This window comes from Aulonocara stuartgranti (assembly GCF_965226115.1).
Source record: "Aulonocara stuartgranti genome assembly, chromosome: 8".
NCBI classification, from domain to species: Eukaryota; Metazoa; Chordata; class Actinopteri; order Cichliformes; family Cichlidae; genus Aulonocara; species Aulonocara stuartgranti.
This window is the reverse complement of record NC_138959.1, coordinates 12,535,423-12,561,752: the sequence shown is the minus strand read 5'-3', so window position 1 is coordinate 12,561,752 and position 26,330 is coordinate 12,535,423. Positions and strand designations below refer to the sequence as shown.

The 26,330-nt window shown below is 41.8% G+C and overlaps 1 protein-coding gene across 5 annotated transcripts in view; it reads left to right on the top strand.

Annotated features, from left to right (window-relative positions):
* LOC309713405 (adenosine kinase-like) overlaps window positions 1–26,330 on the top strand; it is a 127,229-nt gene that overhangs the window by 26,619 nt on the left and 74,280 nt on the right. For all 5 annotated transcript variants that reach the window (XM_082545023.1, XM_082545025.1, XM_082545024.1 and 2 more), the window contains one exon: window positions 23,503–23,675. In XM_082545023.1, the coding sequence (XP_082401149.1) occupies window positions 23,503–23,675 (173 nt within the window). The remainder of the gene's footprint in view (window positions 1–23,502; window positions 23,676–26,330) is intronic.

The window sequence follows — 26,330 nt, the reverse complement described above, 5'->3', positions numbered from 1 at the left end:
AATCCTGTTTGTTCTCATGGCTGGCTATAGTACTGCAGTATTAATATTTTCAGTCTGTCCCTATTTATGTACTGAAATGTATTCAACATCACCTTTTAAATAATGTTCCTAATTTTCAGTTCAACATTAAAAAACTCTTGACTTCGTTCATTTGGGCTGCAGTCTTTTATGAAATAGTGGCAGTACAGTAATGTTTTCAGATTTCCAATAATTCAGCTGAACTATTTGAAATTACTACTCACAATATTAAGGATATAATTTTAAAAAATCCTTACACTGAATAGTGAAGGTCATGATTTTTCAATATTTAAATATTAATTAAATTATATAAAAATAGTTGATGGGACTAGTGGTTGTGTTAAAATATATTTTACTATGTTTTTACCCGTGTTGGTAAGGATTGTTTCTACCCAAATCAATTCAGTTCAAGTATTCAATTTCTACAGCGTCAATTCATAGCAACAGTTGTCTCAAGGCACTTTATATGAGGTAAAGACCCTACAATATTAGAAAAAAACCTCAGTAATCAGGACCCTATGATTAAGCACTTGGCAACAGTAGGAATAAAAAAAAAAATCCCTTTTAACAGGAAGTAACCTGTGGCAGAACCAGAAGCTATCTGCCGTGATCAATTGGTTGAGAGGAGAAAGAGCAGAGGGTGAAGTTAATCCACCTAAAAGCCGTTTGGCTCTTCTTCACCTTCTTCCCTCACCACAGCACATAATGTGCTAGAACTAGAACTGGGTGCGGGGGACGATTTAAAAAAAAAAAAAAAAGAAAGAAAGAAAGTGATTATTACAATAGTCTGTTTGCTTGAAATGCCCATCTCAGTTGATAAGGTGAAACATCAGTGTCTAGGTAAGGTATTGTGCCACCAGAACAGCTTCAGTGTGCCTTTGCTTCTGTACGGTACTCTACCGGGCAGATGGAAGACGTTTGGTCCAAATCTCCCATAGATGTTCAGCTGTTTTGAGATCTGGTGACTGCAAAGCCATAGCATATGATTCACATCATTCCCATGCTCACTAACCATTTAATGACACAGTGGCCCCTAAATGGAGTCTTGTTATCAGAGTTTAACCTGTCCTGTCGGGACAGAAATAAAGGTGATCCCACAGAACACCTCAGTATTGCTTTGCAGTGACAAGTAGGCCCAAACCATATTGGCTCACAGTCTAAGGTTAAGAGTCTGTTCATCAAAGGTCTTTCCCCCTAATTTAGTGTAAGCGTGGAAAGATACAGTTGGATTACCAGAGCAACTGGTTTGCATGACAATGGGCAGATTTTTCATCCCTCTTTTTTATAAAGAAAAGCTCTAAATTTCTCATTGTTTGTGAGACTTTCAGTGATTTGATATTTTAGGTGATTGTTAAAGGTACAGTCAGTCTTTTTTTAGGTTATAGAAAAGGTAATAGAGGTAACAGACTAAAGAATATGATTAAAAAATGTATTACTGTGTAATTAAGTCTTCTGACAAATTGATACAGGCTCATAAAATAAGAATCAATCAATTAAAAATATGTAGGAGCGGGCTCTGGTAAAAGTTTTAATGTTTTATACATTTGGTTGGAGAGTGGCCATGTATGTTGTATGCCAGACATTGTTGCAATTACTTATTGTCAGCGTTTGAGACATATAATCCTCCCATGTCTGAACAGCTAACAAGAGCCGCTTAAATAACAACAACAGCAAGTCAAAAGCTCACATTCACTGATAAATATTTTATTTATAGTCTTACACTGTATGGCAGGGGTCTCCAACTCCAGGCCTCGAGGGCCGGTGTCCTGCAGGTTTTAGATGTGTCCTTGGTCCAACACAGCTGATTCAAATGGCTAAATGACCTCCTCAACATGTCCTGAAGTCCTCCAGAGGCCTGGTAATGAACTAATCATGTGACTCAGGTGTGTTGACCCACGGTTATGTCTAAAACCTGCAGGACACCAGCCCTCGAGGCCTGGAGTTGGAGACCCCTGTTGAATGGGTTTATTTGCTAAGTGTCCTAATCCAAAAGTGTAATTTTTGCTCGAAAGACAGTTTTACTAACAGTGGCTAACAGTGACTAATAGCGGCTAACAGTGACTAACAGTGGCTAACAGTGACTAATAGCAGCTAACAGCGGCTAACAGTGACTAACAGTGGCTAACAGTGACTAATAGCAGCTAACAGCGGCTAACAGCAGCAAAAACAGCAGCACTTAATAAAAAGAAAAATTCGGGACACTCCCCTACATATTACTCACTGATGCCTCCAGCATCCAAACATCAAATACCACATTATGTTTAATTGACACATCCATTCTTTGTCCCTGATTTATTCATAAATTATTGAAATATGTTAAAATATGGTCTATAGCGAATGTTTTTGTAGTCAAAAGGTAGTAGAAACACATTGACTGTCTGCCATTATAGGGTACACTCGAAATGTGATGTTTTTGGTCTGTTTTGGCTGATTAAAACATGTTTATCCTACAGCAGTCAAAGTAGCTAGGATTATGCAACTCAGTTAGGAGAGGATGACTGCAATCTACAAGCTACTGACATCTAGTGGTGAGGTTTTACACAGAGTACCTTTAAACTATGGAGCAGAAAAGACAGTGAGTATATCATGTAAACATATCAAACAGTCTTTAGGTTCTAAAACAAGATGATTGTTGTTTTAAAAAAATAATTAATTGCTTAAACATTATCAAGCAGGTGTTATTTTGGGATTTCTGAAAATATTAATGTAATAATAATAATAACAATAATTATAATAATATAGTTTATTAGGAATTAGCTGTTATTTTAACATCAAACGCTGCTCGACTTGCGTACTGTTAATTGCCCCAGTTCTTTAAATTATATTAGACAAGCTGAGATCCATTGCAAATCTGAAGGAGGCTCTTAAGCTCAGTTGATATCTGCAGTATAGCAAGATGGAGCTTCTTGCTCAGATCAGTTAGCAATTAACTCTGTAATTACTATCTGAGGTCAGGGTTAAGCTCAGAGTGAAAGGTTGAAGCAGCAAACATTTTTATATGATCCTCTTACTCAATTATCCTTTCTCCGCGCTACAAGGTTTTACCTCATGGGGAGAATACATTACACAAAGCCCCTTGGCAATTACTCCTCAATGAATATCCTCATGGCGTACAGTCCATATGATTAATCTGGAATCCCCTCTGCCCCTGTCCAACTGCAGGGCCAGCTCTGCTTACCATGCAAGTTTCATTTTCACCTGAACAAATGGCTCCTTTAGACAAAAAGTGCCAACCTTTTACTTTTACTGGCTGCTTGCTGGAGGGAAAAAAAAAAACAAGAGAAAAAGAAGGGGGGGGGGCACAGCCTCCTGCAGCAATAACAGATATCCCAATGAGGGGAAAAAAAGGAGGGGTGGGGTCAGAGTGGTTGGTGGTGGTGGGGAGTTTTTTGGAGGGGGAGACACTTAATAGTATTTAATAAAGGAACATTTATTTTTGTGCTTCGGCCTGTAACAGCCTCAGGAAATAGCTCGGTCTCTTGATCGGGAGCAAATCCTATTAACTTACAGTGCTCTCACTCAGGGTAATGGGCTCCACCTTGAGACTTGGGAGAACACTTTTCCCTCTGACACACTGATACTGGTGTCTGGAGGGCTCGGCGTTGGGTAGTCTAACACTTGGGCAGAGACTAATCAAGTCAAACAATCTGCCAGGCTGGAGCAACACCGAGTGAGGATGTTGATATCCAGCGAGCTCATTCAACAGACCCCTTCACACGTTCCTAACCCAATACCAAAGGATCAGTGCACAGGATCGGTTCAAGATCAGGTTATTCGAGCCCCTGAGAATTGTAAAGCGATCCCAGAGCAGCTTTTGCTTTCTCAGGAGTGATCAGAGCTGTCGGTTCTGTTATAGACTGCTAGGGCCGGGGCCAAAGGGAACTCCTGGAGTCTCCATTTATTTCTGTCCGGCAAGGGAAGGACTGTCTGTGAAAGTGTTTGCACTGTGTGTGTTTGAGGGAGAAAGTGAGAACGAGAAACTCAATTTACAGTATGTGGGTAACCACCGTCCCCAAACCAATTGGTAGAAAAACTCCAATATCTTTTAGTGAAAACATGGTGAACCTCGAGTTTATTATTTTCTGTCAGGATTCTGATGTTTCAGAAATGGCTGTAGTTAGTATAAAGCTGCCACATACTGTAATTACCTTACTGCGGGAACCTCCGGAGAAATGGGAGCTCTCTATCAAAGCATAACTACTCCAATTAAAAAACTGCACTGGATTGAAAATCACCTTTGTGGGCGGCAACAGACTCTGCTAAAAAGCATCAAATTGCTCCTTTCCACACACATTCCACATGTTTTTGTTTTTGAGATTGGCACCGTGTGAAAGCCTCTGGAGCTTCATTTAGACATGTCCTAAATGTGGTCACGTTTGATGCTATGTGACTCCACTGATGGATCGCCTCAGTATGGGCCCTTTCATAAATCCATGTTCAATGGCATGTTCTTCTCCTGTCACCATTACCCCTTGTGCCTGCTGTCATCCGGCTGTCTAATGTCTGCAGAGTTAGTGTGCACCTGTCACATAGAATTTATGGCATGCAATTTGTCGTGTACCATGGGAGTTGCAGTTTCTTGAGAACTTTTGTTTCTTCCCCCCCAGTATTTGATGGACATTAAACATTGGTGTTTCTGGCCAAGAGTGAAATATTGTGTTTCCAGGTTTTGTAATATGTTTTGGGTTCATGCGTGTTTCACTAGGATTACCAGACCCTTTGCCTGCACATGAGCAATTTCCGAACCCATTTGTGAAAATGTATTTTTTTTTCCTGTGTAAAACAAGACTGCTTTTCTTTTCTGTTTCTAAGATGCGAGTACTTTGGAAATACTCCGGACAGCATTAGTTTGGCTTGTCATGAGCTGTCAACAGCTTTGTTAGATACAATAAAAGGCAGTGAATGTGCAGCAATTAGATGTTTGTTCTGTATTATTGTTGCACAACTGCACCATTGCTGCTGGTGCTCTCAGCCAGGATTATCACCCCTAAGAGGGGGAAGCATTACAGAATGACAGCCTCTCATGTCGAACAAGTCTAGCTGATTCAGTGAATATTGAAGAGGTTCCCACCACACGTTCATGTGCATGTTAAGGGAGCAGCGATAACCTTGTTTTGATTTGCATCTCCTTAGCAATTAAGATAATATGTCGTAATTAGAATTTTAATGTACCGCTGTGAGATTTTTGATAATTATACAGAATTCTCTGCGGTTATTTTCTCTTTGCCTGCTTGTCTTCACAGATGAATTCATGGCTGATTAGATCACTGCTCTAATCAGATTTGAGTTACATTGTAAAATATCTTCCCACATGTCTCTGTCAAGCTGAGTTAAACAGTGTAACTGTGAAACACTTAACACGGCATCACATATGTTCGATGGGGATTGTACAATTTGTACTTTTACAAACAGCAGGTTAAGACGTAACAACAGATAAAAAGCCGAGGTGGAACTTCAGGCAGCCAGTTCATGTAATTAAGTCTAAAGACTGGTTAGCTGAATACAGGGTCGAGGCAATGTCTTGCACTGTCTGATGTTGCAGCCTCCTTCACTCCTGCGCTGTTCTTTACATAATGAAACATTCAACAGTGTTGATGTGAGCTGCAAGCTGACATTTGGGACGTCACAGAAATGTGCAGGATTTGAGAGTGATGTAAATTTCACATTTTACTTGTGGGGGACAAAGTGGTGCAGGTCCTGGGTTTGAATCCACCAACCTGCAAGGGTTCGCTCCACACATGCTTCCTCCCACAGTCCAGTGACTTGGATGTTAGGTTAAATGGTGATTCTATGTGTGAATGTGAGTGTAAATGGCTGTTTTTTTCTCCATGTTATGCCTGTGACAGACTGGTGATTTGTCCAGGGTGTATCCCGCCTTTTGACCTATGGCACCTCTATCGCTGTGATTGAGGAATATCAATGTTAGTCTATGACTTGGATGGACTGAAGTTTTGAATAGATTATTGGAAGATGATAAGAGTTGGAAATGTTGTTTGCACTTATCAACAGCACTTTGGGTCATTCTCAGAGTTTTTGTGAAAATATTTGACTTGCACTGACATCAGCTAACTGCACACATTAACATACTCATGTTAGTTAGAATGCATTAGTGTTTGTGCATATGACAAAATGCTAAAAAATAGCGGCTAGTAGCACTAAAAGGATGTATGAGGCACAAATGCTGTACATGCTACGGGCAACATTATCATTTTCAATTATTTGTTTTTTTTTTTTAACATAACGGGATATTTCAAGGTGTTAGCTTTGTTTACTGTAGCTGTCCAGTTCAGTCCTGATATCAAAACATAATTGGTACCAATACCAGTATAATTGTCAGTAACTAATTTGTTACAAATGATCACCTCACCTTCTTAAACATAAGATCCTATTATTAGAAAAGTTGTTTTAAACACTGACATGATGATAGATTATTTATTTAAAATGTCAACATAGCAATAATGTTAACAAGTTTATTGGACCCCGAAACATTAAGTGATCCAGTGATACCCAAGTCTTTCTTGGACTGCAGGTTTGCTAACTATCTTGACAGGAAGTTAGCTACAGTTAAAAATAGCAATGCTAACAGGTAAGTGGTCAGCTAAGCTACTAACATAGATTTCCTCATTATAGTTAGATTGTATATGTTACTAATGCAAGGAGTGAATTCCATTAAGTAATATAGTATATTACTGTCTCTTTTGATAAATAGGTTTATACCTTCTGATATATTTTAATTAACAACCAAAAACAGTAGATTGTGTTTTGAAATCATTCAGTAGTATTCATATTTTCATAAGAAATGACAGAATTAAACTTAAATACTTAGCTGTTTGGAAAGACTTTGGCAAATACTGAAATGATTATGAAACTATAAACTTTATTTAATGAAGACTGACTCTGTGTGTGTGTGTGTGCCATGAAGAAACCGCGGGTTCAGGCTAGCACTAGCAAGGTGTACCTAATGTAGTAGCCTGTGAGTGTGTAGTTATATATGTGATGAATATTGTCCAAGTGTTATTTGGGCTCTAATTAACACTTTCAACAGGACAGGTTTGCTCTCATAAAGCAGTTCAACATTTTTGAAAACGTGGTGGCTAATTACTTGAGCGTGGATATAATGAATCAATTACAGATTCAGTTGTTGAGTCTTTAGCGCTGGCAATGTTAAATTGATGCGGGCTCGGCTCTCAGATTAGTCTGTAGACAGCACAGTGCAGCGCTAGGATCATTCCACGTAATGTATATTTCATCAGCGTACCTACCCTCAGTACATTAACTATGATTGTTTGTTATTTGTCTGCCTGTGTTTTCGCACTGCTGTTTCCTAGCTGCTTGTTTTTATTCAGCACAAGACAGCAGCCAATATTCCTCTTGGCCTTTTCACCACAACAGTACAAACCAGTCAATATTGGCAGGAGAATATTTTCCTGCCCCAAGTTGCCACACTATCAATACTTGAGGATGATAACAGGGGCCAGGGTAAATGAACAGAGATCTGCAAAGAAAAACTAAACCTGAGACCTCTTTGTGGTGCGAAATTGGCCACCACAAAGGAATTAATGACGGATCCTTCCAGCATAATTGTCTAATTATGCCGGGCAGATGGGGCACTGCTTTAACTAGGACACATTGTGCTACCTCTCCAGACTCTCCACAACAAAAGGCAAACCAGTGTGACAGCCTCTTCAGCAGTGAGTGGGAGGGAGAGTGAAAGAAAGAAAATGGAGAGAGTGTAGCGGAGAGGAGGCGGTGGGGGGAAACTGGGTCTGTCACTAAGCCATTCCTCCACTCGATATGTTACCACAGAAACAAATGTATGGTGTAAACACTGCGTGGATCACAGCTCCTGGGAGGTGAATCACTGCAGTGTAATGAGGTTGGTTTACATGCTGCTTCTCAGCTTCCCACCCAGGCTAACTCAATACTTAAACCCTCTAATTAAAGAGAATCGGCCACTCGATAATTGATCACATTGGTTGCCTCGGCGTACGCCTGCACTGTGAGGCTTCGTGCCACTGTTTATTAGAGCTGTCTGCCTGCTTTGTCTCCTGGGAAGGAGAAGAGAAGAGAAATGTTGCAGGGGAGGGGCAGGTGGGGATGAAGCGAAGGTAAACATGCAAAGAAATTAAATCTCTGCTCTTGAAAGGTGTTGTTAACGTAGCTACGGGATAGAATATAACATAACAGTTAATGTCTCAGAGGACCATCGGGAATGTCAGGTAGCGGTAAAGCTGCTAGATTTGGAGTCATTCCTTCAAAAGAAAGCAGCCCTTGATTTAGCTTTAAATTTTACAGAGTGTCTCCCGGTCATACATTTCCTTTTTTATTTGAGTATGTTCTGAGGATGCGATGCTCAAAAGATGTGATTGATGTGCTCTTGACATTGTTCATGGATCAGAAGCTTATCACATCTAATGTAACAAATCAATTTCAAAGTTTAATAGGCTGTGATATCACAGTGCTACAGTTTATTCTGTCTATTTCACAATAGATTGCGTTTACTCCTTATATTTCTAATACAGTACGTACCGTTTAAATTTGACCACCTTTGCCCTTTTTTAAACTCGTGGCTTAGATGTTCTCGACTCATCTTTTCATTGCTGTGTTTTGAAGCAGGTGCACAGGAAGCGACAGGACTGACTATCGAGCATCTTCGCCACCTCTGACTTATAGATTTCCTCTGACTCCCCGTGACGTGGGGTAATTGCAGAGTTTCAGAAATTGATTAACGGAAAGTAAATGTATCATCAAGGCCAGGGCTGAGTGGGAGTGGATTGACAGTGTTACATGAGGTGAGGTGACAGAAGGAGAAATGTGGCTGCTGGAGGAGCATAGCAGCTAGTAGCATGTGTTTGTGGTAAATGGGTCTAGAGTACACCTGCAGAGCAGACAGAGCAGGCTATTATAGACAGGTCAGAGCAGGTGTGGTGGAGTCGAGGAAGAGGTACAACTACAGGCACTGTGCTGAAAGCTCTTTTCGTTTGTTCATTTGCTACACTGGGCTCACCATCGACTCAGCAGTGGAGTGTCAACTGCCAAAAACTACACCCAAATCAGTTATTAGCCATTTTAGATAACATAGAATTATAACCACTGATTCTCTTTTTAAATGATTCTTTAATAGTGATAAGTATGAAGGTATACCAGGTATAGAAGCATGCTTGAAAGAGGAAAAAAAGGTGATGCAAAGGTATAATTAAACCACATCCATTAGAATGACTTTTGAGTGGAGTTGCCATCATTAGATTTGTTCTGTAAGTTACATCTCATTTGTAATTAGGAGCTTTACAGCGACCTGACCTCAACCTCAGACAAATAATTACAGTCTCCTCAGCCTGATGTTTTTGTGCAGAATGATCTGATCAGTCTTTCATGTCTACATTGGCAGCAACCCATTTGGCACCTCACCAGATAGAAACATATTATTACAAAGTGGGTGTAACTTCCTTATGCCAATCACAAAGTGCTGGTTTGGCATTTCTGAATTCCTGTAGCTGGCAGCTGTTAGTGATTTCACTGACAACCTTTTAAAGAAGCCTACTGGGGCTTTCCCACCATTAACAATGATTAAAAATGACTTAACTGAAAAATAGAAACCCCTTTTACATGTAATGCAGTCCAACACAAGAGTGCTTTGTGATTTGGTTTTTAACCGTTCTTGGCACTGCATGTTTTTAAATACAGGCAGATAGAATATTAGAAATATTAAAGCGTATTAGCACAAGCTACACGCTCAAACCACACTTAAGAGGTGAATTAACAGCACTCTGAAAAACAATTAAAGATTAGATAGCAGTCAGATCATGCGGCGCTTTGCCACAGCTACGCAATCCTCTAATCCTCAGAATATCATCATATTTAAATGTGATTTTCTTAATGTATGTTGTAAGAATACCTTTATGTTTTTAATAGAGATCTGAATCTGGATCGAGATCAGAAGAGAAATGGGAAGCACAGCATATGCAGTATGTGCTGAGATTTATTTTCAGCTCATGAGAGGATGTCTGTCTTGAGTTATGAAAGCATGTGTGGCGATTTTCTATTTTTCTTATTATCGTAAATCCAACGTAAAGACCAGAGCAGATGTCGTCTGTGTCTCTGAAGCCTGTTGCAGCGTCTTCCTCATTGATGGTACCGTACCTCGACTCTTGTCCTACAAACTCATTGCTGGGGGGACGATGAGCAAACTGTAAGTCACTGTTGCTTATTTTGAGTCAATCTCATACACACCATCTGGCTATAGTAAATACTTAATAGAGCAACAAATGCGTGTTAATTCACAGCTGAAAATAGTCCCCCACAAATACACTATTAACTCATGTTTTAGTAATTTTTTCAAAAGCAGACGGCGCTGCTGTTTTGCAGTTTTGCAGTTTATTTATTTCTGATCCTGTGCTAAATAAGACTCCAGTCGCACAGGCCTAGAGACCGTTTGACAACCACCTGTCGACCACCTGTTACTAGGGAAATAATGCTGAAAGTTGGTGGTTGTTGCTAGGTGAAATTGGTTGCCAAAGCCCCGGTTACACAGGCCTAGAGATCTGTTAGCAATCTCCTGTCAACCAGGGGTCGTAATGGAAATATTTTCATTTCCTGACTTGGTTGATAGCACTCAGTATTGCTGTATTGCAGTTGGTGGCTAGCAGGTTGCCATGGTCACCTGTAGTTTGCATGGAAGATGGCAACTGGTTTGCAAATACTCTCCAACTAAGTTGCTGATCGCAGCAGTAAGGCATAACTTTTAATTAGAAGGTGAATGTTGTTCATTTCCAATTTGATTTGATATATTTTTATAAACTAGTCAAAGTCAAAGTAAACGTTATTGTCATCTCCACTATATACACTGCAGCATATAGAGAGACAAGACGACGAAGCTAAAATAAACTAAAAGAAACTGGACCAGAAACATAGTTTCACTGAAAAAAAAACCTCCTGTTACATTTATTAAATATTTGGCTGCTTTGAGTTATTATTTTTTCTGTATTGCTTTGCACTGAATTACAATGTACAGCTCTTTTATATTGTATGATTCTCATAAATCTTGAGTTAAACTTGTTTTTCTGTCCTTGAATTGTGTTTTCTTGTATTCTGAAAGCAGCTGCGTGACAGCATTACCCCTGTCATAGATCGGCCTACAACATTATAAACTAACACGATATTAACGCAGTATTAATGCTGCTTATATTAGAGGTCACATCCATTAGCCCTGAAATATAAATAATGGTGTAATGATTTTCTTTTTTAAAATCTAAGTTGATTTCTATTTAAGTGTTTAACACTATAAGAACAGCTGTTCTCTTCTGCTTGTTTAGTCTTTCTGCAGAGGTTACAAAGCAAAGTGAAGTTTATTGAACTTAGTATCATTCCGCACTCACTGGTTTTTATTTCAAGGGTGTGAGAGACGCAGCACTTCCCCCTGGCTCTGAGTACATCCTCAGTGCTGTGTTATTGTAGTGGTGACCTTGGTTCTTCTCTAAAAGCCTTCTGTCAGTGCAGATTCTTACAGGCACACAGCCCTGTACTGTTGGCTGAAAACTCATTGAATCTGCTTCGCCAAAGCCAACAGGGCAGAAGGGTGCAGGTGTTGCACTGAAATTGGTTTGCTTTTTGCTTAAAAAATAAAGTGTGCTTCACCCAGAAAACCTCTCTCTCCAAACACGCTCTGTAACCAGAATCTGCTAGCCGTGCTCCACTTTGGGGTTATGGTTTCACTGGAATTAAAAAGTCTGTTTACACTGTGTGAAACAAATATATGAATTGGATTTTGATACTAGTCTGTATATATTTGGGTTATGAAAACTGCTCAGACTGTGATATGTGGCCATTCCAGTAAATATGTGTGTGGGATGGGAGTTAGGTGAATCAGTCTTGGCCCACGCTTCGTGTTTTTATTTTCTTTTTTTTTTAAAAGAACATTACGCGACTGTGATTTCAAGGAGAAAATAGCCTGAATGAGATCGAGTTCTGTTTTTTGGCAGAAGGAAAGGCTTGTTGGCACACAGAACAATATCTAAATAGAAATCACATTTTTCACTCAAGTTAGATTTAGCAGGGAGTGCATTGTCCTCCTTTCTGGCTCAGAAACTTTGCTGTCTAAAAATGTTAAAGTCGTAGTCGCAGAGTTTCGGTATATTAAAATCATTGGCGCGCAGGGTGTTATATCTGGCAAGGAAAATCCATTTTGAGAGCGTGTGGAAATAGTGTATATGTAAAGAGTGTCTACCACAGACCTTGGTTTCTTCTCTTAACCTGCAAAGCATTAAATAGGTCAGTAATATTTCCCTTCTTTTTCTGCGGGCTTTGTAAAACGCACAGGATACAGGGCCCAATCATTAGCATGGATGGAATCCAGAGCATTAATGGCAACCAGGCAGAGTCGAATGACATTGTTATTGCAGCCGTTCCCGAGAAAGTGAGGGGAGCTGAAAATTTATATTTGATTTATAGCCGGGTTTGAATTTATGCTCCAGCTCTCAATAGGAAAGTAAGTGATCTTCGCCCGGCTTCTCACAAGAGAGGGCCCCACAGCATCTGGCGCTGGAAACATCTCTGTATCAAACAGAGTTCCTTCTAGTTTCTTTTTGCAATGCTTAACCACCAAGAATTTTACACCTGTAGGGGATATAGTATTACTATGTTTATTGGACCGGGTTCAAGTCTGAGCCTTGAGAAATTATCAGACGAGTGAAATGAGCCACGCTTTGTGGGAAAAACGTTGTGCAACAGGTTTCTAGACGCACTTTGTATTGTGCTCCAAGTGATTACCTGCTATTTGGCGCTATCTTCCAGAGACGAAGCTAAGTCATTATTTACCTTGATTTATCATTGGCTGAATGGCAGTTGATAGCTTGAGTGTCTACTCCGTATTGTAAGCACTATGGCATGGATATAAAGATCTCTGATTTGCTCGGTGCAAGTGCTGTTATTTATTGAGAGTTCTTTCTCTAACAGCAGGTTGACGAGAGCAGAAATATACTGCTTACCGTCACTGTCAGTGTGCTTTTGAATCCTTGAAACATCGTATCTTCACATTATTATCTGCTTGAAGTGATGATACAAATACCATTCTTTATGGTTTGGTAATAACTGCCTTATTTTTCATAGGGACACAGAGCATTATTTATCACTGGCAGTATTCATGGGGATTAATGATGCATAACTCTGTTGGAGTTGTCTGGCATACAGCATCAGCTGAAGGAATCTGGAAGGTTATCAGAGCAATAAATCCCAAGTTTTTCTCCGTTGTTTGTCACGATGCACTGCAGCAGCCAGTAGTTATGACCGTTCCAGTATGTTCTCGTCCTCTCCCTCTCTCTGTAAGCAGTCAGAAAAATAACACAACTTATTTTTTTAAGCCGCCAGATGATAAGGTGGAATTTGAGCGCACAACCTCAAAGTTCAAAGCGGGCAACAGTTTTTAAATCTCATCCTTATTACTTTGACTCTGCCTGCTTCCAGCTGGATGATTGGGCGTAGATAAGGAGCGCACCAAACACTCTCTACCGCTGATGTTCGTTCTTGGCAATGAGAACGCGAGCACAGTCTGTTCAGTCTTGCATTTTAACTGTTTTGTCAATTGCCGTCATCCACTTGTGTTATGTCTATAAACTGAAAATTAAATTAGGTGTGCAGACTGTTACACGAGTTCAATCTATACCCGCCCAACAGCCACACCAGTATTTCTTTCATCATGGCTTATTTTCTCTGTTTAATTTATTGAATAAATTACCCCTTTAACTTGTCAAGGAGGAGGAAGTCATTCATGCATTGTCCATGATCTAAGCAGAGAGGAAGATTCAGTCTATTAGTGCAATGATAGGGCCTTTACTGCAGTGAGCTCGCTGATTGAATGGCATCCTTCTCAAGGTCAGGCCGGAGCTAAAAGCTATTTTCTGCTTACCTGTGCAGCCAGCCGGCCACAGAATCTGCACACAAACTGCCTCCACACCAATGAGCTTAGTAAGCGGAGAAGCTCATCACTGATATTTCCAGCTGGTAACATGAAGAGAAACCTCTGCGCCTGCAGGAAAGGACACAAAGGCATGAGTAATATGATAAGTGCGATCTCTCTGCAGCACGTAAAGACATTAGGAATTTTGTTTTTAAATCCGCACCGAGGGTCCAATCATATCCTCCCATTGTGTCCTTGGTAAGTAAATCAGTGTTAAATGTGAATCACTTTCGGACTGGGTCACAGGTCAAGCTGGAAGCACAGCTGTTCCGTCAGCTGTTTCAAGGCCTGAATTTCCTTGGCAACACAAGTCTGTAGCTGAGATAATGCAGCACGACCACCATTAGCAGAAACTGTAATCTGCCCGTGTTCAGGGTTTGACTTCACGCATGCCTGAATTACTGCTCCTGGTAATCGAACGTTGGATCTTTTGGGAAACACTGATTTATAGTGTCGGAGAACAACCGTCGTTCCTAAATGATTTCGCTCATCGCTTCATGTTCATGCAGATGATAAATTGTATCACAGAATGCAGTCACAACACTCATTAAAACTCACTTTCTCCCTGCAGCACTGTTTAGAAGTGAATTTTCTGCACTGCCACATTGAATTTATTCAGGCCTGACCTGCTCTAAGCCTCAAACCGGCGCTGTCATTTGGCATAGGTTTAAAAAGAAAAGAAGTCTTTTGGGTAACACGGATCACCCGCACTGTCACTGCATCTGGGGGGGTAAGGGGAGTGCCGCCACCAGCACTGCCGCCGCCTCTGCGAGATCAAAGCCCCGTGCAAATCCGCCATACTTCGTACATGGAAGTTACAGAAGCGGGACCCAGAACCGATTCACCTGTGCAGGGGCCGAGCACAGCTGCACTCCCACCAGCTGGAGCCCACAGACCACAGATAGGATTAGCGGCTTTAGCTGCAAAGGTCCCTCATCATCTCCCCGCCTGAACCTTGTATGGCAACAAACCCCTGCAAACACAAATGCCACTTTATGATCTCTTAATAATACCCCCATCCTCACTTCATGCACACTCAGGCTCGGTAAATCAGCTCATGTTCTTTTATAGCCCCCATTGTCTCTGCAGATAAAAAGGACAACCCGCCAGTCTGGGACTCCCAACCCATGAATGTGGTGTGGAGGTATTTTTTTCTCCTTGCTTCCCCCTTCCCCACCACTCCTCAGATAAGTATCACCATGCAGCCATTGTGTAGCTGCTGCCTGGCTTCTGTATCCAAGCTCAGCCCCTCATGCCTGCCAGGTAAACCCGTCTGCCTCTATGTTGCTGCGATAGGGGAGTTTGGCTCTGACTGACTGAAACAACATCACCTTGTTTATCCTGTAAATAATTCACTCCTTCCGGGCAACAGAAAACAAAATCAAGGTTGTGTGTTTAACAAGGGAGGCGAGGAATGAGAGGAGCTAGGAAAAAAAAAATCAGGTGTTTCCTTTTTAGATAAACTTGGCGCCTGGAGACAGCGACACATCCCTGATTCCTATGCAGCGCAAAGATGCTGCAGTGAGATGTGTTAGGTGTGTGTGTGTAGCGTGGAGAGGGGGGGGGGGGGGGTTGTTGTGTGCTCCCTGAACTTGCCCTTTGATAGCTCTCTGAAGAGGGTGCAGAGATACTGTTGGGGACATTCTTGTCGCGTTTAACATCAGAACCTATGGAGTGTGTCGGCGCGTCGTCGGGTTTGATGTTTATCTTCGGGGGGCTGTTCCTGGAAGCTGCCCCCCCGCCCTCACCCCCCACCCCTTTTGTGACACACGTATGTGTACATGGACACGTGAGCCACCACTGTTTGTTTGGGTGGTTTTTTTGTTGTCTGGACTCATTCCCCAGGGGTGGTTTTGCTACTACCTAGAAAAGCCAGACTGTTTATTTCCCCGTCACTTGGAGCGTTCCATTTATCTGTTTTAATTCAAGTATAAAAACATGAATTCATAAGGTAACACCATCGATACAAGAAAAACAGAAAACATGTGGAACAAATTCAGACAAACATTCAGTGAGACGTAAGGATGAACTTGGTGGTCGAAAGGTTACAGTCGTCACAATCTCACAAAACATGTTTTTGTCCCTAACTTGCCCATTTTTTGTTTGATCCTAAAGTGTACTGCATTGAATAACGTCTGGCTATTATTCAAAATCATACCTCGGCAACCAAATTGGAGATAATGGCCACACTTTGTAGCCATTGTGTCTTTATCTCACTTTGTAATTTGATGTTGATGTCAAAGCTGTGGGTGCCAGGTTGAAAATGTACATTGTGTACATTTTTAGCTTCTTTGCATTAACTTTCATATTTTAAGTGACGTCTACTACAATGGCTACAGCTCTGTGTTCTGCCAGAGCCAGCTTTATTGGCCAAACACCGTCTTTTAAAGTTTTCACTAATAATATTCGGAGTATATAGGAGTCAGGTGGTAATTCTAAATTTTAATATACCATGACATGGTGGCACATGGCTTTGGTGCTTCTATTAAGCCTTTTCTTCACATACAGAGTGTGTCGGGGGAATGTCACATCTGCAATTGTTCTTTCTGACTTGTAGCACACAGCGGGAGACATGTTCTCACCACTCTGGTTTAGGCTTAAAACCGGAGTATTAGGCTTAAATTTTTCCTTTTTGATAAAGCTTGTAGTTAGGGTCGGATCAAGGGATCCTGAACCCTTCCTTAGTTACACCGCATTAGGCCGTGGCTGCTGGAGGCTTCCTGTGATGCGCTGAGTGTTTTTTCTTCACTTATCCACCACTTTGAGTTTATTCATTAGTTATTATTTATCCCTGGCTTTCTTCCACTGCATGTTTTTGTCCTGTCTGACTCCGCTAACCTCCAACTGGTCACTGCAGATGGCTGTTCCACCCTGGAGTTTCTTCCTGCTTAGAGGGAGTTTTTCTTTCCCACTGTTGCCAGTCTTGAATTTGATAAAAATTTTTACCCATGTGGAGTTTACATTGAGAAACTGGAAGGTTAAAGATTGCTTATAGAAATTTGTGCTCTGGTGTGCATCTCTGTCAGGCAATACCTAGAAAAGTTCAAGGCTACAGTGCATGTTTGAAACTTTATAGACACTTTATAGACAAAATCATGTTTCTCTTACCTTCTCTTATGTGTGTTGAGTACATATGCAGAATAATAAAAGTATAGTGCAGGAGCAAAGGTATATAATCTGTCCACAGCCCTTCTGTTGCTTGTGATTAAAATAACACACATTCATCGTCTTAGGTGGGAATCAGCATTGAAATTAGTGGTTCTTGGTTAATTATGTAATCTTGTTTTGGCCTCAAGTGTATTTGCATAACAGTAGCTGATGCAAATTGATTTGCATTTGCACTCTATTATAATGCAAAGTATCTAATGAGGAAGCATCTAACAATCCTCATCGTGTTCAGCAGTTTAAAAAATAGCGAATGGAGACTACAGTGCTCCTATGGAGTCATGTCATTACTTTTGCTTTGTGTTTTAATTCCCACTTTCCGTTTGATTGGAAAAGCACAAGCTTGTTCACAAAGTTTTGATTGCTTTGTTCTTAGTCACACCCATTAGTATAGTCATTACTCACTTCTGATTCCCAGGAGGAAACTGTTTTCCAAGTAGTTAAAGTCCCTGTTTAATGGGATTTATTAAGCTGAGGCTCGGCTCTTTTAATCTCTGTTGTTGTTAAATATGTAGTGTCGGAACAATAGGAGATGTATCAACGTCCAAATACTTACAGATTGCACACTACATTTGAGCATCAGTGGAGCATCAGTCATCTGTGTTGTCCTGCAGCCAGATCCTAAAGCCGCATGACAACTGTGAAACATCCATTACAAAAGCAGACTTCAGTGGCGAGCCTCACCACCATGCTGGTGTGTCAGCAAGGGACGAGCGAGGCACTGAACAGAAGACAACTATGATCTGGATATTTGAAGCCGATATTGGGCCGGTTTCCCGTCAGGCTGCATGCTATGCCTTCCCTTTGAGTGTTGATTGCAGACAGGAGAGTGTGGTTGACTGATCTCAAAGGAAATTACTGGAGAGAAGGCTTATCCATGGCTTTGACTGATAATCAGCTCATTATCGTGTTGATCATTTACAGCTCTCCCTCCCGCATTCCCTCTATTCTTTTAGCTGTGTCACTAAAGCAGAGCACAGAGATTTTTAATAGCTTGGCAAGAAGCCTGCTGTGCTGAGGGAGTTAAAACAGCCATGCTAGCCCTGGCTAGTCTCCACTTTTTACACAGTACAGGTCTCCACCCCACTTATCAACCCTCTCAGGGAAGAGAAAAAATTAAAGAAAAACAACAACAGCAACAACAACAACATATGCAACCCCAGTGCGAGCAGTGCCCTAGCACCCCAACATGGCTAACTGTGCATGAAATTGAACTGATTGGAGTTATTGACCAGAAGGCTCCAGCCCCTGAGAGAACAGGCAGGAGGGTGGGGGCGCCTTGTGTGTTACCTGATTGAGTGAAAAATCCTCAGCCGGTTGCTTTGATGCCCGGCACTTTACAGCAAAGAGTGATTTAATGGAAGCTGCCAGACCTCATCAATGTCAGCACTCGTGGTAAGGGCCCTCTGCTTCACCAATACTTTATATATAAGCACCTTCCATGTCAGTCGCTGATGGACAGATGCTTACTAGTTGTTTTAACTGCACGGTAAAAAGAAACGCTGATCGGCCTCCGCCTTTAGCTCCAAAAGAGGGGCTTTGGAGTGAGAGGAGGCTGTTATAAGCCACCCTAGCGAGCAGAACCCTCGCCCTCAGCTATTTTAGGCCTCTATAAATAGCCCTATTGAATTTTTGCTGAGGTTGATAAGCCTATAATTAATGTGACCATCATTAGGCACGGTCAAGTTCTTCTCAAGAGGAACTGCTAGTGAGGTGAGGCAAGGAGAATGGGGACTTCTCTGTCCTTGTTTTAAGGATGAACTGAAACAAGTGACAGCCACTCAGCTTCCCCATGATGTGCAGGAGGCACCACTTTGTTGTAAAGCTGCAGGATAACACACAGCGGCGTCTATCAACTCCCTGCAAAAAAAAAAAAAAAGGGGGGGGGGGGGTACTGTGCTGCGACTTCAGTAGATCTGAATTGCATTGGAATTGCATCATTAATAGAGCAGAAATTCTTCCCAGCAACTCCAGGAGAGTACATTGACCCCTGAGGGAGACTAGAAACAAGACAATGTTTTTACAGCAGGAATATCTAACTAGAGGTCCCATTACTACTTCATCAATATACAGCAGCGAGTGAGGGAGACGATGGGAGGGGAGAGTTGAACACAAAAAAAGGGGGGCAGGAAAAGAAGGGGGAATGTAATAGCTTATAGTGCTAATGGCAGCCTGAGCACTCAAGTCCCAAACATTCAGCCGTCTCATCTCATCTGGGCTGTGTAATTGCCCTCCTGGAAGCCGCCACGCGAAACGGCTGCTTCTGTAGTGAAGAGTGGCAGCTGCTGGGTGTTGAGGAGCGGGCCTAGGTCAGATCCCCAAATGGGGCTCCTTGCAACCATGAGATGTCATAATTAATAGCTATCTGGGTGCCTGGGGGCCAGTTTTGGGTAGGTTTGGGAGAGTGTATGTCGAGGGGGGGGGATTATTTGGCTAAATGGAAGCCAAATAGAAAGAGACGCCAGACGTATTCTCCACTTAACATAATGTACACTTATCACCGCTTTGCCTGTAGCGAGTGAGCCTGTGCATCATCTTACCGCCTGCGTTTCATGGGTGTTTTTCTCTCTTGTTTGCATTAGGTTTCCCTCCTGTATCGAAACGCACCTAAAGATATGTTGCTTGGGTGCGTCATGGGAACTTATTAATCTTTGGGGACCAGTGTTCTCCCAGTTAAGTAAATATACATGAGCTGCTGCGCGAGATACAAGCTCCCAGCACCTCCACAAAAATCTGTTACTTCAGCTTCCCTCTTTCTTCCCATCTTCCTCCCTCTTTCTCTCTCTCTCGCACAGTCGCTCTCTAACATGCCGCCTGGGGGCAAATCTCACTCTGTCTCATCTGCTGCTTAATTTCACTGGAGCGGCCCTCAGTAATGAAGCGCCTTGATGTACATTTGCCAATTCCTGCCTCTGCCACTGCGATATAATTGGGATGTGACTAAGCATGAATACCCAGCACAGGGTTGGTTGACCTCTCGGCGACCCCGCGGAAAGCGCTTTTGTCATAATGGAGGTATTATCTCACATAATCTGGGAATGGAGAGGGATTGTCTGCAGGGTGCCAGGGATGGAAATGAATTGATATAACTCCCTGCTCCTGCATACCACGGTGAAAGAGGGGATGAAATTTTTTTTTAGCAAGATATTTTTTTTCTCTTGCTCATAATGAAGACATTTTCTGCTTATCTATTGGTGCTTTGTGTTTATTGGAGTAGCAGAGCAGCTTCTGGCAAAAGCATGGGGCGTTTTTTCTTTTTGTTTTTTTAGGAGGGAGTTTTGATGTTGTGAAACTAAACAGGATTTGTCTTTTTGTGTGTACGTGTGTGTACGTCAGCCTTCTGCCCGTGTAGGTGCACTGTGTGCTCACGTTAGTGTGTACTTATGTCTGTTAATGACCCTGTAAAATGACAAGCTGAGCTGGCAGTGAGAGTACAGCCGACGGTCAGAGAGAGACAGAGCGAGAGGGAAAGTAGGAGAGTTCAGAGGGAGGTGTGATCAGGGGGGGGGCTATGTTCACGAGGTCGGTGGTTGCTGTGATTCACCGTGCTGTCATCAGAGGGACTGAGGCCCCTGAGTGGCCCTCTCTATTCCCACCTGAGAGCTCTGCAAATGGAGGGGCCGCGCTGTCATTATTTACAGCCCGCAGCTCCTAACCTTGGATTCTGCGCTCATCGCGGCGAGGGGAAAATCAGATTGGACTTGACGTGTACCCGAGCCAGTGACCTTGATAAGTGTGAGGTGCCTGCAGCAAGAGGTTAGGGAAGAAGAGCTCGCAGCCGTGCGCACGCATGTACACGTTGGTGTGTTTGTGTATTTCGGCCAGGTGGGGAGTTGGAGGCATGGTTGAATGACAGAACCATGACTCAAGATGACACGTTGGTAGGGCGCACTCACGGACCAAGATGCAGCAGGCATGTGTGACATTATAACTGTTCATTTCCTAAGGCCTAGTCTGGAAAATAAAAGGTGATTATTTATTTTTCTGAAAAAAAAACCCACCACAAAAACCAAAATCAGCTGTTGTGAATTGTTTTGATAGTTGCTCAAAGGTTTAGTGGTGTGACAAAAGACGATGCTAGGGATAGAGTGAGATGGAGGCACATGATCCAATGTGGTCACCCCAATAGGATCAGCGGAAAGAAGAAGATGATGATCCATTGACGGCACACAAAAAGAAATACCTGCTAATTAGTGCGAAGTAAAAAACTAAAAATAATAAAAAAAATTATTGATTTTATTCACAAAAAGTGAAGCACAAACTTTTGGGATAGGCTGTTAGTGCATATTAGTTCCAAAAGTGACAAACACAACTTAGAGGTCAAGATTTAATCAGATTCATAACAGGTGAAATGTAGCCACGCCCCTTGCAATGCTAACTTTAAAGTTGCAGTTTATAAAATCTCGCCATGAGATGTCAGTAGATCCCAGATTGCAGTCAACTGAATTCTATTTTCCTAGCCCTCCCAATTCAAGTGCATAATCCTAGCAACTCTAGCCGTTCATCTGTAGTGAGTGTAGGCCGTAAGTACGCTGTTTACCTCAGCTGTTAATATGTGTCCATGGCTATTTACTCTGGAGGAGGCTGTGAAACTGTGTAATATTTAATTCAATTCAATTTTATTTACACAGCACCAAATCACAACAGTCACCTCAAGGCGCTTTGTATTGTAAGGTAGACCCTACAATAATACATACAGAGAAAAACTCAATCTTATGAGCCCCTATGAGCAAGCACTTTGGCGACAGTGGGAAGGAAAAACTCCCTTTTAACAGGAAGAAACCTCCGGCAGAACCAGGCTCAGGGAGGGGTGGCCAATGTTTGCCTGCTTTAGCTTCTAACATTGTTGGACTCTTCTCTCAAACAAAGTGAGAATGTAGTCAAATAGTTTTTTTTTAAGGACACTAGAGCCTAACATTAGCTAACATAACGTTAACTTGTAACCAGCTGTTGTTGTTGATGTGTAGCCAGCTCGTTATCTGGAGACCGGAGGGTCTGATGTCTAATCTGCTAATTACATTTTATTTGGATGCCGGTGTTGCTGTTTCTTCACGTTTTTGTTTCTCTGGCAAAGGAGACCCCTTCTCAGATAACAAAAGATAAGTATGATCTTTCATATCTTGAGGCTGAAGGTGCAGACACAAATTAATATTGACCTCCACAGCATGCTGTGCCTGCAACTTCTCTCTCTCCTTTTGGTGTAAAACACATTTAGGTGGAACGGTGATGTCCATCTCTCCCAACGTCTGTTTATTGGAGAGTTCATTAATTTATTAGAAAAGACATACAACAAATAAGTCAAAAATCAACGTGTATTTATGAGTACAGCTTTCTTTTTGTCTCTTAAAAAGCTTAAAAATTGACTGGCCTTTAATAGAATGCTAACATGGGATTTATGCCATCCCTCGCGTTAGTCATGAAGAGGTAAATTGGCTGTAAACAAGGCAAGAAGTTTTCTTTGTTTCATAAAACAGAGATAGATAGTCAAAAAACTCTATGCCCTGATCAGCTGCGCTTGCAAATTGTCAACCTTAGTCTGGAAACACAGGTGAGCTTTGTGCGATGTAATGAATCTTTTCCTGGATATTTTTATTTTTATTTTTCCTCCTTATTTTTTATTTTCATCTGAACTACTTACCTGGAGACCAGAAGGGTGGGGCATAGGGGGAACGCAAAAAAACAAAAAACAGAGGAGAGCTTCTCTAGACGGTTGATGAAAATGCATTTTTCTTCCCCCACCGAGACGCTGTTTGGTCGTGTGAAATGATTAATTTCACACATATACAGGTCATCCCCAAAAGCAGCAACATCTCATTCACAAGGGGCCCCCGTCAGCAACAAAACAGGAGTCTGCAATAAAACGAGCAAACAGCAGCACGTACTGTACGTCAATAAATCTTTGGAGGTTAAACCTGAGCGCTGTAGAATTTGAGCAGCCCCCACCCCCTTTTCCCTCATCAGGTAAAAGTCACTGAGTACATCAAGACTGTCAGGACCAAAAATTGTCCAGCGAGCAGTTCGGGGAGTGTCCTGCGGTAGCGGCTGCATACTCTGTCACACACTCAGAGTCTGTGTTTGCATAAGAAGGATGAAGCCTTGAATTATGGGGTTTGTGTAAATAAGGAGATGAGACTGTTTTTAGCACACATGGAGGAAGGAGTGCTTGGATGAGAATAGTGCCTCTGTGCGGAGTGGAATTGGTCTTGGGCTGTTTACGACAGCTCGCAGCCCTCATATATCACAAGCAGTATGTTTGCTGTGAAGCTACAGTTTGTGTGCCATCTGCCTTAGCTGAACTTGACCCCTCAAACAGACTTATATTTTGTAAACTGAGCTCTGTGTAACTGTTTTCATTTTCTCCTTCCCAGTGGATGCTCCAGAAGCCCCATAAGGTGGCTACCTTCTTCGGGTGCATCGGGAAAGACCGCTTTGGCGAGATCCTAAAGAAGAAGGCTGAAGAAGCCCATGTCGATGCCCATTACTATGAGCAAAACGAGGAGCCGACTGGTACCTGTGCAGCCTGTATCACGGGAGACAATAGGTTTGCAACCTTTCATTTATCCTTGACCAAGGAGTAACCCGTAACCCGGCTTTAAGAGAGTTTTTTTGGTTCATTTTGACTTCCACGGGCAAGCAGTTGACTTCTCGGGGCTAGAAGTCATAACAGGGAATCATAGCTCAGCTCACACATCAAAAGGAAAAGGAACAGCTTGAGCGTGTTTTTCCAGGCCCCCACTCAGTCTCTGCCGTCCCAGTGGGTTGTCATCCATCTATAGGCTGACAGTAGCAATGTGTTAGGGATGCCTGGGCTATCCCAGTTCTTACCTGTCAGCCTTCTCGACTGTAAAAGGGGCTTTAGCCTCTCTGGTGACTCTCACGCCAGCATCGTCGGGTCACAGCCTACACACACACACACAGATACACAAATAACACTAACATTAAGGGCTCCAGTTCATGATAGACCAGGTGTGGATCAATAACCACCTCCTTCAAACACTCCCTTCCTTTACAGCCCTTTATCCGCTGCTACTGGAGTTGTCAGTCAGTCAACGCCTGGACCCTGACCGCCCCGGGAGTCAGCCCTGCTGAATGGTCTTAGTGGGATTGTTTGATGTGGGCTCTGACACCTGAAAAGGTCAGGTGCCGTGCTCAGGGAGACGAGCTCTGTAATATTTCTTACAGGTGTTTAACAGACAGCTCAGGAGGCCAGAGGAAAGGTCGCCAGCAGGGCCAGATTGGAAGGGTGATGGCTTTGAAGTACTGGGAGCCAGTGTGTCACAGCCCTAAGGCTTTGATTAGTGCAAGTCTTCAAAGATACAGAAAAAAAACCTGCCTCCTTTACTAAAATCTGACAGTTTGAGTCCCAATCTGTGCAGATGCCCTACGTTGAATAATCACATTTTAGCTATTAAGAAATTAGTTTATTAAAATCTTACAAGTGTAATCAGGGGTTCAATCAGCCAGTCTCTCCAGGAGCTCTGAGTTTTTGCATAGTAATTGCTGCAAATTTCTTTATATCAACTTTTCAATGCAGAAAACTGCAATAATTTGTGCAGATATTTAAAATATTTAAATATTTTAGATTGTGTGAAGATCTTGCTGATAATTTTCACGTTTAAAAATTCCCAGTTTGGTGAAAGATGCTGCTAGCCTGTCAGCAGTTATTTTCTGTAGCTTAGTTTTAAGATGACCTTAGCATAACTTAATATATTATTAAGCACTGGCAAGAACCTCTGTAAATTAATTGCTTAGATTCATTACATTATTAATACTTAAAGCCATAGCTTATTTATTTATCCATCTAGATTTCTTTGGTGTGAGTTGCCAGTTTTGGAGATATTGTTGCAGAAATGTCTGGCTTCTCTTGAATGTTGTGGAAGTTAATAATGTAAAAGTAATGCCTATTTTCTCTCTGCCAAACTACACCCAGCAAATATATCACTTTACAAAAGGAATGATTGTTGAAGTGAACAATGATGCGCACTTCTGTGGCTGGAGGGGGTGTAGTTCAGTAGAAGGGAAATTACAAATACACTAAACACATGACGACTAGTTTGTGGATTTATTTTTTATTTTTTGGAGTAATCAGGTCTTTCTAAAAAACAGATGTAAATACGATGAAACAATTTTGTTCAATTTTATTCATTAGAAGGCAGATGTTGCTACAGCTAATATCTTCAAAGCTGGGTGTCTCACAACCAAACAATGGAGATGAATAAATGGCACTACATGCCAGTGGAAAAACTTGAGTATTTTGTTTATGAGGGTGAACCGTTCCTTTGTTGTGTTGCCAGTTTGTTGGAGTGTACACAGCCTGTTCACCACATTCACTGGTTTTCTATAGCATAATTGCTACAGTTTCACAAGGGAAAACAATAGTTTGAGACCGCAGCACGACCAAAAATGCAACAACTGTGTGCAATGAACTTGTGGTCTCTTTGGCTTCGAAATTTTTCTTTTCGAAGATGAGGACCATCCCATCTTTCGTGCGTAAAGATGGGATGAAAAGGCGATACGATGGAATCGGGCTGCTATCGGTTTGCAGCTGACTGGCGTCAAGTTGATAATTATGTGGAATTTCTTTGTGATAAACTGAAAAGAATCACAAATCTGTTGCTGGTCACATACACAGAAATTCACATTAACTACTTACATTCAGAGCAGAGCCAGAACCTCATCTGAAACAGAAATGCCTTCACAAGCCATGTTGTTGCTGCAGGGCGTTAATTTAACTGCAAAATGACACAGCCACTTGGTAACTCTGCACTTGGGATTTTCAATATAGCATTTCAAAACATACCAGTTTTCTTTAGAAAGCGTAAATTATTTCTGCGTGTACACAATAACAGAATTATTTCAGATAAAACCACTCAGGTCAATATTATTAAACACCTGATCTTTTTATTGAGCCATGGCACAAACCACTGCTGTGCAATCATGTGCTTTAACTTGTAATGCTCAAAGCTTATAAAATCAAGTTGAAACTGAGGGTTATCTTCTAGCTTACACACAGTATAAAAACTTTAGCAATGGTTTGAGCTCTCACTTGAGAAAATATCATGCCAAAAACAAAAGAAACCAGTTCAGACTTTATCTTTAGTTATAGTGTTTCCAAGTGTCAAGAACTGGAGTGAGAAGTATCATCAAGAAATTTCAAAGAAGGCCACACAGTACAGAACAAGCCTGGCAGAAGTAG